This window comes from Zeugodacus cucurbitae, chromosome 3, assembly GCF_028554725.1.
Source record: "Zeugodacus cucurbitae isolate PBARC_wt_2022May chromosome 3, idZeuCucr1.2, whole genome shotgun sequence".
In the NCBI taxonomy this organism is placed as follows: Eukaryota; Metazoa; Arthropoda; class Insecta; order Diptera; family Tephritidae; genus Zeugodacus; species Zeugodacus cucurbitae.
This window is the reverse complement of record NC_071668.1, coordinates 43,672,992-43,686,339: the sequence shown is the minus strand read 5'-3', so window position 1 is coordinate 43,686,339 and position 13,348 is coordinate 43,672,992. Positions and strand designations below refer to the sequence as shown.

The window sequence follows — 13,348 nt, the reverse complement described above, 5'->3', positions numbered from 1 at the left end:
ATGGCTGATTAAATAAAAAAAACTACTACAGGGGGCTCTGCTAACCACAGGGTGACACATGCCTTTCCAAAACAATGAAAAATTAGAGCAGAAAGACATATGCAGGATTTGCCCCAAAACAAATGAGAGAGAGCGAGCAAGATAATCACACCGACATGCCGTAAAAGAGGAGAAATTGTAACTTTTTTCTTGCTGCTAGAACAAAAGAGACCAAAAAAATACACCATAAAATAAGTAACTCTACTCGTCTTGCAGGGATATGCATATAGTGTAGTACGATAATACATGTATAAAGTAAATATAATAATAAAAACCTAAATGTCATGATATTCTCAATAAATATATATCATTTGGGATTTTAGTAGAACTAACCGAAAATAGCTGGTATAGTTTCTGGGCTTTTGTGGGTCGCAGTACTGAAAGTGAAAATGGAGATATGGTTCGCAGTTTTGGGTCTTTCATCCATGATAGTATCAAGAACAGTACTGGAAAAAAAACTTAATTTTAAAGATAAATCTGCACGTCTGGCAACTCTACCCAGAAACCATAATAATAACAGCTAACCATACAAGACCCCTTCAGTTCGGCTCATTAGTGAAACACTAGTGAGTTCACTACTTACTGGTAACCACCACTGGTTACCCACCATAATACCGGCAATGTAATTTACTCATGAATTTAACACGGCGATGTCATTGGCGGTAACCAGTTTACACTACTCACTAGTGATTCACCACCTATACTTCACTAGATACTTCATCACATATCACTAACTATATTTCACTGGCTACCTCACTACCTACCACCTTCTATATTTCACAAGTTACCTCACTACCTACCACCTTATATATTTCACTAGTTATCTCATTACATACTTAGTTCATACCATACATCATTTAATAATACAGGATACAATTTTTATATGTCAATATTCATATCATGTTCGGATTTATTTTTATTTTTATTTACACTTTTCGCTTTGTTTATTCTATTTTTTTGTAGCTGAATTGTTTTTCGGCCGGCTCGAAGTCATCGCTAACTGGAATTGATTTTGGAAAGACATATATTAAAATAATTTAGTAAAGATGTATTTTCATACATAAATCAATATGTAATTGAGTGCTATCACAAACATAACGTAAAACAGTTATAATATCTTGAAAGAAGTAAACGGTAGTTACATACCTATTAGGGTGGAGTAAAAATTCTCCAGACTTCTTAAAGATTTTTTTCCATGAATTCCGTAAATATTATATTCTTGGACAATAGCGTCCGTCAATATCTCTTTGAGATTTTTAACCACCCCTGCCGGTCTAAAAAGGGATTTCATAGTGTTTACCTGAAAAGAAAAGTAATTATTATAAAGGAATTAAGATGCAAAGATTGACAAAAACTTACATAACATTCGCGATTGTCGTTATTTATTTCTGCATTTAGACATTCTACCTCCTCCACACTTGACAATGGAAATTTTGCTGTTAAAACAGTTTCCTCAGCAATGTGGCGATTCCACTTATTTACAACCACTTTCATATCGACTACTACTTCCATGCAAATTCGGAGTTTATCTGAAATATGTAAATAAATGTAAACAAACATATGTATATGTAGTTATGTATATAAAGTACAGATGATTAAATTTGTTTACACGTACATATGTATGTACAAATATGCGTGAATTTAATACTTGTCCCTATCAAATTTTTCTTACCTCTTAAAAGCTTGTTATCCTGTAGAATTGTTTCTAAAAAAATAATAAAGAATAATAATTATATTATATTAGTTGAAAGAGGCGTGCGACAAGGGTGTGTTTTGTCGCCTTTACTTTTTAACACAGTTCTGGATGTTGTGATAAGGAGCGCAACGCGTGAAGAGAGAGGTATAAGGTGGGGACTGTTTGATCGGCTTGAAGACTTAGATTATGCGGATGACATATGCGTTTTATCGCATAGTCACGCAGATATGCAAGATAAATTCGACGATATAGCCGAATCATCCACAAACGCAGGTCTTAAAATTAATCTCAAAAAAACAAAAATTATGCGTTTGAACACCAACAATAAGAATCCACTGCATATACTTGGAGAATACGTAGAAGATGTTGAATTATTTGTATATCTTGGCTGCACGATAACCGCTTCTGGAGGTTCCTCTGAGGATATAAGTAACCGCATAGGAAAAGCAAAACAAGCATTGGGAATGCTCAAAAATATTTGGAAGTCTCAGCAGTTATCCATTCGAAAAAAATGCGGTTGTTTGACTCCAACATAAAATCTGTTTTGCTGTATGGCTGTGAGACTTGGAATGTCATCACCAGGGATTCACAACGACTACAAACCTTCGTCAACCGTTGCCTTCGAAGAATACTAGGCATTTACTAGCCGGATATAATCTCCAATAAATCGCTATGGAGACGCACGCAACAAACCTCAAACGTAAGTGGGCGTGGATCGGGCACACAATGCTCAAACCTGTAAACGATATAGCAAGAAATGCTATTGATTGGAACCCGCCTGGACAGAGGCGAGTTGGCAGACCTGCTCATACGTGGAGAAGACAGTTGGAGGCTGACTTCAGACCTACAGGAAAAAGTTGGGGCGAAAGAAAGCGTATGGCATGTGACAGAAATGGTTGGAACTGTTTTACTGTGGTCCTATGCTCCTTGCAGGAGTAACAGGAACTATATATAGTTATTATAATTATATACTTATGGGTTTATTTGTTTATACCTTTCATATCATCAAGCATTTCTTCCATGCGTTTTTGTAACATCTTACAATTGCATTTCTTTCTGTCTTTAGCTGAAATATTGTAAAAGTTCAATCTTAAAGTATTGAAATAATTATATTTAGTTATACATACATATACATACCTTGAGCATTAAAGTTCATACATTTTATTGATTTCATTTTAATGATTTCAACTTTATTTTAATAATATTCATATATAATATTCAATATATATAATTAGTTAAGAAAAATATCGCGAAAAATAAAGAAAATTAAAAATGGAGCATTGGTACTAAAACTAATTCTCATACGGTATTCCAACAGCCTTACATATCACTTGCTTCTAAGTCAACTATATATATTCCTATCGATTCTGATTCTAAAGGTTCGTAAAAAAAAGTCGAATATTTTTTAGCTTTCTTCCAATTATTTGACCTTCATCACTAAGCGTTTGAATAACAATTGGAATATTGTCTTTAATATAACAAAAATTGTCTGGACTTTTTGAACTCAATATAAAATCTTTAAAAATGCATATACCTCCTAATAATTTTGGCTGCTCTGAACTAATTGGAATTTTAATTGTATCTTCTGCATCTTTTCTAAAAATTTGTTGAAGAATTTGAGTGGGTTTTCGTACAACACGTTTAAGGCTTTGTAAAAAATTATCAAAAGCATAGCACGAACCTGCATCACGGTGGTTCCTCCCATACGACAAAAATAAAAAAGTCTATGTTTATATATTGGGCTTGTAGCTAAATAAATAGTTGCATATGCCATCAAATTTATGTATTTTGAGTTTGTTTTGATTATTTCTAGACAAAAATAAAAGCGAAAGAACGTGTACATTCAACTGCAAAAGTTTAATTTAAAAAAGTGTCTAAATAAAAATACTGAAAATGGAAATTAGAGTAGATGGTAATAGGTAATAACAAGTTTTTAAATTGTGCTGTTGTTTTTAGAATAACAAATTTTAATGAAGTGTCTTTTTGATTCTGTTTTGTTGTTCTTTGTAAAATTTAGTAACTTTGCCAACCGAATGCAGTGACCGGATTAGTGTGTAAATGTTGATACAAGTATATAGTTTAAAATAATATTAAGATCATTTGCAGGGATTTGCAGGTTTCTAAATAAAGTTCATTAAACTAACCTAACTTTTTAGTTTCAAAGTGTATTTTGTACATCAAATGTGCGAGTTATATAGCATTGGTTTTTGCAAGTAATGTCAATAAACAAATGTAGAATTAGTTGTTGTTGTCTCACTCTCTCTCTCTGAGACTTTTATTTTTTAAATTTCTTATCGTAAGAACGTCTCATCAATGCATATTTTCTCGCTCCTATATTTTTGAAATTTGGTGCTCCAAAAATGGATCAAATACGACGAAAGGTCAGGAAGTTTCTGAAGAAGTTTTTGAAGATATAGTCAGAAAAACAGGTTTTGAAGGTGACGAACACCCGTTTGATGATATACTGAAATGTGTAAAATATTTATGCAGACGCATTGGGGTGATGTGGAAACAAAACCATCGCGTAAAGTCAGACGTGTTAAGAAACTACTCGGATTGGCTCTCTTACAATCTCTCTTCTGTCTTCTTGTTACCTTAAGTCTCGAAACTCTATCTTTGCCATCTGAAAAAGAAGAAGCAAAAGCGAGTAAACGTGGTCGCCCAACTGCTGATTTCTCTGCATGCTCCAAACGGACTAAGCAACGTAGAATAACAAAATTGGCAGAAATTGATAAGTCCGTAGCGGATACCTTACGTGAAGTACATTTGGAATCAAATCCACCTTTTCAGGAAGTAAATGTCACAGAAGTTCTTTCACTAATAATTGATACAAACTTAACAAAACATCAGTACTTAAAAATCAGTGATTTTATAAACTCTAAACTTTCGTACAAAGTTTTGCCAAGCTATAAAAAGGTTTTAAATCTTCGACACTACAAGATACTAAAGTTATATGGAAAAATCCTCGACCGTCGTCCACTCGATACTGCAGACTAATACGATTTCGTTTCAAAAATGAGACAACAGAAGTTTGCATTGAAGAGAGGAATTATTTCACGAAGAAAATTGATATGTTAAAGTGCACAGAATATTTAAGATCTGGACAGAAAATAAATGTCGAACACAAATTGCAACTGACTATGGTTGATGGAAAAGTATGCAATGCACTAAGTCAAACATCATCTGCTAAGTGTTAAGCTCCAGTTACCGATACTTGACTTGACCTAGAGAGACTTGATAACTGTCACATAAAAGATAGGTTTAATGGGCCTTACATGTATTTGATTACCGAACGCATGACTTGACTTGAAAGTCTGTTGAATTTAGAATTTCAAGTTAAGTTGACATTTCAGAGAGTGGCATCTTTGCTCTCTCCCTTTATTTTGACATTTCAGAGAGTGACAGCTCAGTTATTTCGCTCGCTTTTTTGATAGCACGCTTCATTTCATTTTCATAATCTCATTTAATTTTCTATATTTAATTTGCCATTTGATAAATAATCCGAATAAACACAATGAATGATGAAAAATTAATAGAAGAAGTGCGTGGCGAAGGAGCTAGGTGCTACTGGTAAGTAATTGTTATTAACAATTTATTTTTTAGATTGTAATATATTTTGATTATATTTTACAGAAGAGCAGTGCTCGAAGAGGTGGCTGACTCTAAGGGAAAGATTCAGTAGGGAGGTAAGGAAAATGGAGGCACCATCAGGAAGTGGGGCGAGTAACGCCGAAACCTGGCCATTGTTCGATAATATGAGCTTTTTAAAACAATATATACAGCCCAGACCGTAAGTTAATATTTTTTTAATATTTTATACGTATTAAATATTTATTTCCCTTTTACAGAAATCGTTGCACCACAAACATTTTAGATGATATGTTTTCGCAGGAGCTGTTGGAGCCAATTAGTTTTGAATGTTCTCAGACTAATTTATCGTCGCCTTCGGAGTTGTCGTTTTCAACTCCGATCCGTAAAGAAAACAAACAGCGATGAAGACGGCTGCTTCAAAGAAGCGTGCGAGCTATACAAAAGCATGTGTGCAGAGAGGAGCAAAGGCAGCGAGGCGGTGAGGTCGTTTGGTGTTATGTTGACCTCTATCATGAACGATAATAACATAAAACAAATGAAAGCAATACAAGTTTTAACAAATTCATTATTTGCTATTAAATCGGAACCCGAATAATTTTTTTTTAATTTTTAAATCATTTGTTTGATGTTTTATACATATATTGAATTAATATGTAAAAATGTTTAAAAGGCTTGTTACCTAGACGTAAGAAACAACGATGTATCTCATTTTTCAAAAATAGTTTTAACATGTTTAAAACGCTTGTTACCTAGACGTAAGAAACAACAATGTACCTCATTTTTCAAAAATAGTTTTAAGAATGTATTTGAAAAAAAAATAAAACAATTTGTTTTTATAACTCTTTAATTTTGTGTCTTTGTCTTTTATTTTTTGTGTGTTATGTAGTTATGATGGTAGTGATTAGTGATTGGAAGGTTTTTGTCATTGTGTAGTTGCAGAAAACATTCACCAATTTTTTTAAAGAATCATGGCGTTTTGATAGGGAAAAATTATCCTATTTTGTATGTACATTTATTTGATTATACAGCCTATGTCTTATTTACTAATTAGATACCGTCATAATTATGATTTTGTCGGTAAATAAAATATATACATATATTTTCGTAATAAACTTTACTATACAGAATTCATTTGCCATATGCCTGTGTAATCTTCCTAATACAGATAATTACCATCTTTTTCAGTAAATAAAACAATATTTATAGATATATCTATGGTGTATACGTATGACACAGGTATACTTACGTGCGGAATTATAACCAGTATGTGAAAGGGGCAAACACACGATATTTGTAAAACGTTATAAAAATTATTATTAGGTTTATTAAATGGAAATTCTCTTTGATGAAATACAATTGGTTTGTTACAAGTTTAATAAAATTAATGAGGGTTACTAAGATTCACCACACACATACAAAGCGCGGAAAAATATGTTACTAAGTCACGTAAACATATGGTTTAATAAAATATCATAAAAAAGTTAACGTAACAAAAAGTATAGTACTTCATACTTGGATTACAATTTTACACATTAAATACGATATAAATAAATATAAATATAAATAAAATAAATATACACTAAATACGATCTTCTTGAAATGAAACTTCTCTCTGGTTAATAAAATATTCTGCCAAAAAATCCCTTACATGGAATGTATCGCATTGCGTCGAGTTGAACTTATTGAATGTAATGCACCTCCAACACTCTCTAAATCTTCACGCCATTCTCCCTCCAATATTCCATGGTCTGCGGTGTCTGTGTCTAAAATTGTGAAGAACCAAGCAGGTTAACACAATTGTTTCGCAGTTCTTTGGGCTAAAGTCTATGACCTTTCGTAGAACACGCCATCGAGCGGTTAAAATACCAAAGCTATTTTCGATTACTCTACGAGCTCGCGATAACCGGTAATTGAAAATTGCTTTGTTTCGTGGCAGCTGTGCACCGGGGTAAGGTCGCATTAAGTTTTCCTTCAACGGAAACGCTGCGTCGGCCACAAAAAAATGTGGAAAATCTGTTGAGGATTCATTCCATAATGGAGCTTTACCAAATTTAGATTGCTGAAAGACACCTTGAAATAAAATAAAAATAAGTAAATATCTATATATTGCAAATCTTTTAATGTACCTCCGTCACTTTGTCCTCCATAGCTACCAATGCTGGCAGAGGTAAACGTATACCTAGCGTCGCAGGATGCCATTAAAACTATACTATAAAACTTTTTATAGTTATAAAATAGCGAGCCTGAATTTTGTGGACGAACAATAGCTATATGCTTCCCGTCAATTGCTCCGACACAGTTGGGTATATTCCACAGTTTTAAAAAATCTGCAGCAATATCTTTATATTGTGCGGTACTTGGCTCGCTAAGGTATATCGGGGACAGATGTAACCAAAGTATTTCACACGTTTCAAGTACGATATTCTGCACTGTTGTTTTGCCTAACTTATGCATCGAGGCTATGACCTCAAAAGGTGTTCCATAAGCGAGGTACCTAAAAAATATATGAGAATACAATTAAATGAATATGTTTCAAGGATTGTTTAACTTACATTAATGTTATAACCACTCGCTCCTCGACGCCAACTTGTTGTTTTGGTTTTTTTAAAAACGGACTAATTATATTTAAAAGAATATTGTACACTGTCCGATTCATCCGTGTTAAAAGAAATAGTTTTTGGTCGTCTTCTTTTAATTTTAAAAAGTTCTTCCAGAAGAAACCATTTGGGTTTCTATCCCGATTAGCTGGATGAACGGACCAGCGGCGTTTACGTCTTCTCAAAACTTTTCTTCTTTGAAGGCGAAGAATATTTAAATAAACAAGTTCTTGGAATAAATCACTATCCATTATTAAAATTTATTATTATTATTAAGGTATTCGGCAAAACAATTTGTTTTATTATTTATTAAATGTTCACAAACTTCACAAATCAATTAAAATGTCACATTTGTGTGCTCTCTCAACATTCAAAAACAGCTGATTTCTACGCGCTGTGTTTAGTATAACTGCATCTAAGTTTTCCAAGTCAAATTTTTCGAAGCTGAGTCAAGTCAAGTATCGGTAACTGGAGCTTTACATATGCCAAGCCAAACCAAAAGAGATGAACGATATAGATAAATGTCTACAAAAAGCCGTCCACAAAAAACATTATGAGTTTGGTTTATCACCTTTACATTCATATATTCGATTTTTTTCATGTATCGCATAGACTAGATATCAAAAAATGGCAAATTAGGTCGGCAGAAGATAAAACTCAATTCATGGAAAAAAAATTCAGGTTAGAAATAAGTTTAGATCAGAAATGGGTTTAATAGTGGATATGCCAAAAACAGGAGGTAGTGGGACGTCAAACGATGGCAACACGGCTAGACGCTTTTTTAATAATGCTGGTTTGGCTTCTCAAATAACGGGCGTTGACGAAGATCTCATACTAAGATGTGCCGCATTACTGCAAGCTATGTCATCAGGATATAAAATAAACGCGGACAAATTTAAGCAATTCGCACTTGAAACTGCTAAAGGGCTTGTAGAGAAGTACCCTTGGTTCTATCTTTCACCTTCAGTTCATAAGATCCTAGTGCATGGTTCCGAAGTCATCGAAAGTGCAATAATATCCATTGGAGAACTATCAGAGGAAGCTGCGGAAGCCAAAAACAAGGATATTAAGGGGTATAGGCTTCAACATACAAGGAAAACTTCTCGAATTGCAACAAATACGGATTTACTTAATATGTTATTGTTGAGCTCAGATCCATTTATTACAGGTCAACGAAAATTGCCATGCAAAAAGAAAAGCGCATTATTAAAATCTACAATAGAATTGTAACATTGAGGTTTACAACGTCCTTATTTTTCTTCCAAATTAATAAAAAATTTATTTGAACTGTAAAAAAAAAATTGTTTAATTTTATAAAATTAAATGGCACATCTGATTTCCTTTCTATTTATTAATAATAAATCCGGGAATTGGAACAAAATTTATCACATGCTCAGGTATTTTAACGTTAGAATTATATATGTAGAATATGAAAAGTGGGCGTTATACAATTGCGATTTTTTCAGAATATCGTACTTGCATGAACAGAAATATACTGTGTATATTGCAGGTCAGTATCTCTATTCTAACTATTTTTGTCGCTATCCTCCATACAAATGGAACGACTGTGCTGCAATTGGATCACCCACTAGTTCTACAGTTTCTTTTACATGCAGTAAACTATGAACATTATATGAAACACTGTTTGCACCGAATATTAAAGAAAAATTGTGTACAAAAAGAGTTAACATATTTTGCGAAATTTGCATCTTTGCCTCACGAAGCCTTGAGCAACACAAAAGTCTATATGCGCAATGCAAGAGAAGAAATTCATAATACTGGTCATCAGAAATTTCATTTTTAAAAGCAATAATACCAATGTACAGAAGAAATTGCCGGAATTCCGTTGGCTTCCAATTTGGCAATTCGTCAAGAGAACTCTTTTGGGATATTTTGACGCATTGATATTAATTTCTCTGATATTAAAAGAATTTTATTTTTTGGAATTTTCGTTAAAACTTTGTTTGTAACTAATCTTATTAAAAATTTACGCATTACACCTAATTCTATTCTTCTTCTTCTTGACTGGCGTAGACACCGCTTACGCGGTTATAGCCGAGTCCAAACAAATTCTATTAGATGCATACAATCTAATAGAACTTTGCGACACCATAGACACATTAACTTTTTCAAAGACCGATTTATTATTTAAGTATAATTTGGAGTGATGGTTTAAAAATTTTCTACTTTTAAAATCGTTATCAGTGATCAAAACACCTGAGTAGGTACGGAAAGTTAAAACTCCATTGATTTCTTTTGCAACTTGTGTACATTTTGAGCAACCATGTCTAGATGTATGACCAGGAATGCCGCTAATGAATGCTCTCGCTGGAGCATCACAAACTATAGCACGAAGTTTGATTTGAATGGTTTTCTCAAATAGTTGTAAGCCATAAAGCAACAAGTGCCCCAACTCACTGCAAAATGTACCTAAAAAATTTTCAAGGTTATTCGGTTTACTGTTCCCTAAAAATACTCCTACTGGAAAAACAGCACATTTTCTAAATTATTTATCCGGACCAAAATTGGCCAAAGTTGGGCTTTAGAACTCTTAAATAAAGGGAGTGCATCGATATTAAGGTCAATGTTCAATGAAGTCGAAACATCAAACACATCAAATATCTTTTTTATCTGTTTGCTCAAACCGAAATGGATATATGAACCCCCTGCAAGTTTGGTTATTATAGGCTTCTCCACAGAATCAAATTTATAAAACGCATTTAAATTTAAATTTTCATCTCTTAAAATTTTAATTAGGTCAACTGCGCAATCTCGAGTGGGTCTATGTTTATGAAACCATCTAGTTATTTTAGTATTTAAGCTATCTTTTTCTGGAATTGCCTCTAAATCTATCACACTGTTTAAAACAATTTCTTCTATTTCTACCACTTGCTCGTCCTTTTCACATTTTTTATCTTCTTTAATTTTCACATTTTCGTCCGTATTTTCCGCGATTTTCAATATTTTTAAATTTTTTTCCGCGCATTGAAGGCGCTTCAAATGTCTTCTACTATACATTTTCTCACCTTTATTCACTTTTTATTTAAACGGTTTAAATAATATTAATCAAATAATTTAATTACCAAACACGACGCGATGTTGCATGAAACAATAATACCGAAAAAGTACAACTTGAAAATTACAAATAAAACGCTGTCTCCATATGTGTAAACATTAGTGGCGAAGTTTAGAAGTTTTTTTTTACAGTGAATCATGCTTTTCATGATCGACATGTATGTAAATGCGGTAATAATACAAGCGTTTTTATCAAACTGTGCTTACTGTAACGTCTAGGTTTTCTCAAATTTGCTGTAGATCATGCTCTCTTCTCTCACAATCTCTCTCCTGTATTACTGTTTCTCTGCATTACGGCGGTGTCGTGAATTAACTAGTTACTTATAATATATGAATTCACTAGTGCAATTAACAAATTCATACCAGCCGCACTGCAGGGACGGAGCTAACTCATACACCCCTACACATGAAAAGTTTTTCAGCTTTTACCAATACATACACATTGCTAACATTTTGTATTTAAGTGGAAATCTCGGTAGTTACCCTGCAAGACAGGTACCGGCGAATTCTTCGGTGAAATGCCAGGGAGCGGTACTAGCAGTTTCAATGAAAGTTTCTATGCCACTCTTAAGGGCGAATTGACAAAAGTACCCGAAACTATTGTGTACGTGTGATCGTTCATCCCTTTCTTGCACATTACATTCATCTTTTAACAATTTATATATCTTGCACAATTCTGTGAATGATCTTGGTACAATCACGGATGAAAGACCCAAAACTGCGAACCAATACTATATGTGCACTTTCCGTACTGTTCTTGGTACTAATACGGACGAAAGACCCAAAACTGCGAACCAAAACTCCACGTGCACTTTCAGTACTGCGAATCACAAAAGCCCAGAAACTATACCCGCTATTTTCGGTTAGTTCTACCAAAACCCCAAATGAGAATTTAATAACAAAAACATTAATTATTTCATATTTATTGAAAATATCATGCCATTTAGGTGTTTATTATTATATTGACTTTATACATCTATTATCGTACTACACTATATACATATGTAAAACGTATTGAATAGTTGAACAATTTTTGCTATCTGACAAAGGCTGGAGGAAGAGTGGCAAATGTCAAATACCCTGAGCGGCCTGGAAGTGTAAACTGCGCACATTATGTGAGGACTCTTTAGGAGTTTTTGTAAAACCTGTTCTTTCATTAATTTCACTAGTACTAGATTCATCCAATTTCTGTGAGGAGGGTTTCTATAAAATATAAAGTAAAATTTGAATTTTTATAAAGTTTGTAATAAAAGTTAGTAATAATTACCTTATGTTTCAGGAATTCTAAATCTAGCACGGCACCGTTCAAGTCTTAACATCCATGCTCTTGCTGTAGTATTTCCATTGAACTAATTTCGGTGAATTTATGTCTATACAAAGCGATACAACAACGTTATGATTCCTCAATACAAGGTGAAAATTAATCAAAAAAGTCCTCCTAATTAAACATACAAAAAGTTTTTAAATTTCTATGAGCACATACATTCACTTACCCTTTAATTTCTGTGTTTTAGCTGCAAATGGCACGGCCAACTGAGGTGCCGGTAAGTCCAAAAATACTGCAACTGCTTTGCCCTCTAGCTCATTGGCAAAACCCAGTTGACATAAGTCGCGATGATAAACCGTTACAAAAACACCTGAACCATGTCGTTCCAATTCTTCCCGTGCTTGTGTTGACCAAAAGGTTTAATTGCACGTAAAAAAGTGACATTAAACTTAATATCTGGTTCCATGTAGCAGCGTTTGCATCCATAGTTCTGGATTTGCTTTCATCACATATTCCACCAATAAGTTTGCGTACCTTTAACGCGCCATATGAGGTTTGAAATATCTGGTGGAAAATTAATTAGAATTTAAGGCACGATAATATTATTATATTCAACAATTATTTACGTATTCAATGGTTTCGCCATTGATGTTGACCATCATCATCGAATTGACAGTGCAATGAAGTATTACTGTATCACCCTCTTCAATTCCATTTTTTGACTTTAGAAAACTTCTCGAATTGCAACAAATACGGATTTACTTAATATGTTATTGTTGAGCTCAGATCCATTTATTACAGGTCAACGAAAATTGCCATGCAAAAAGAAAAGCGCATTATTAAAATCTACAATAGAATTGTAATATTGAGGTTTACAACGTCCTTATTTTTCTTCCAAATTAATAAAATTTTTATTTGAACTGTAAAAAAAAAATTGTTTAATTTTATAAAATTAAATGGCACATCTGATTTCCTTTCTATTTATTAATAATAAATCCGGGAATTGGAACAAAATTTATCACATGCTCAGGTATTTTAACGTTAGAATTATATATGTAGAATATGAAAAGTGGGCGTTATACA

At 33.3% G+C, this 13,348-nt stretch overlaps 2 protein-coding genes across 2 annotated transcripts; both read right to left on the bottom strand.

Moving 5' to 3' along the window:
• Positions 1 to 947: 947 nt before the first annotated feature.
• On the bottom strand, positions 948 to 2,772 carry LOC128920322 (uncharacterized). Its single transcript, XM_054227401.1, has 4 exons — positions 2,730 to 2,772; positions 1,712 to 1,744; positions 1,399 to 1,568; positions 948 to 1,339 (listed from the first exon to the last, which is right to left on the bottom strand). Exons 1-4 carry the CDS (start codon positions 2,770 to 2,772, stop codon positions 1,178 to 1,180), a joined length of 408 nt encoding a protein of 135 aa, XP_054083376.1. The 3' UTR covers positions 948 to 1,177.
• A 4,198-nt stretch (positions 2,773 to 6,970) lies between these two features.
• LOC128920321 (uncharacterized) lies at positions 6,971 to 8,179 on the bottom strand. Its single transcript, XM_054227400.1, has 3 exons — positions 7,879 to 8,179; positions 7,453 to 7,820; positions 6,971 to 7,089 (listed from the first exon to the last, which is right to left on the bottom strand). Exons 1-3 carry the CDS (start codon positions 8,172 to 8,174, stop codon positions 6,971 to 6,973), a joined length of 783 nt encoding a protein of 260 aa, XP_054083375.1. The 5' UTR covers positions 8,175 to 8,179.
• Between the last annotated feature and the right edge of the window lie 5,169 nt (positions 8,180 to 13,348).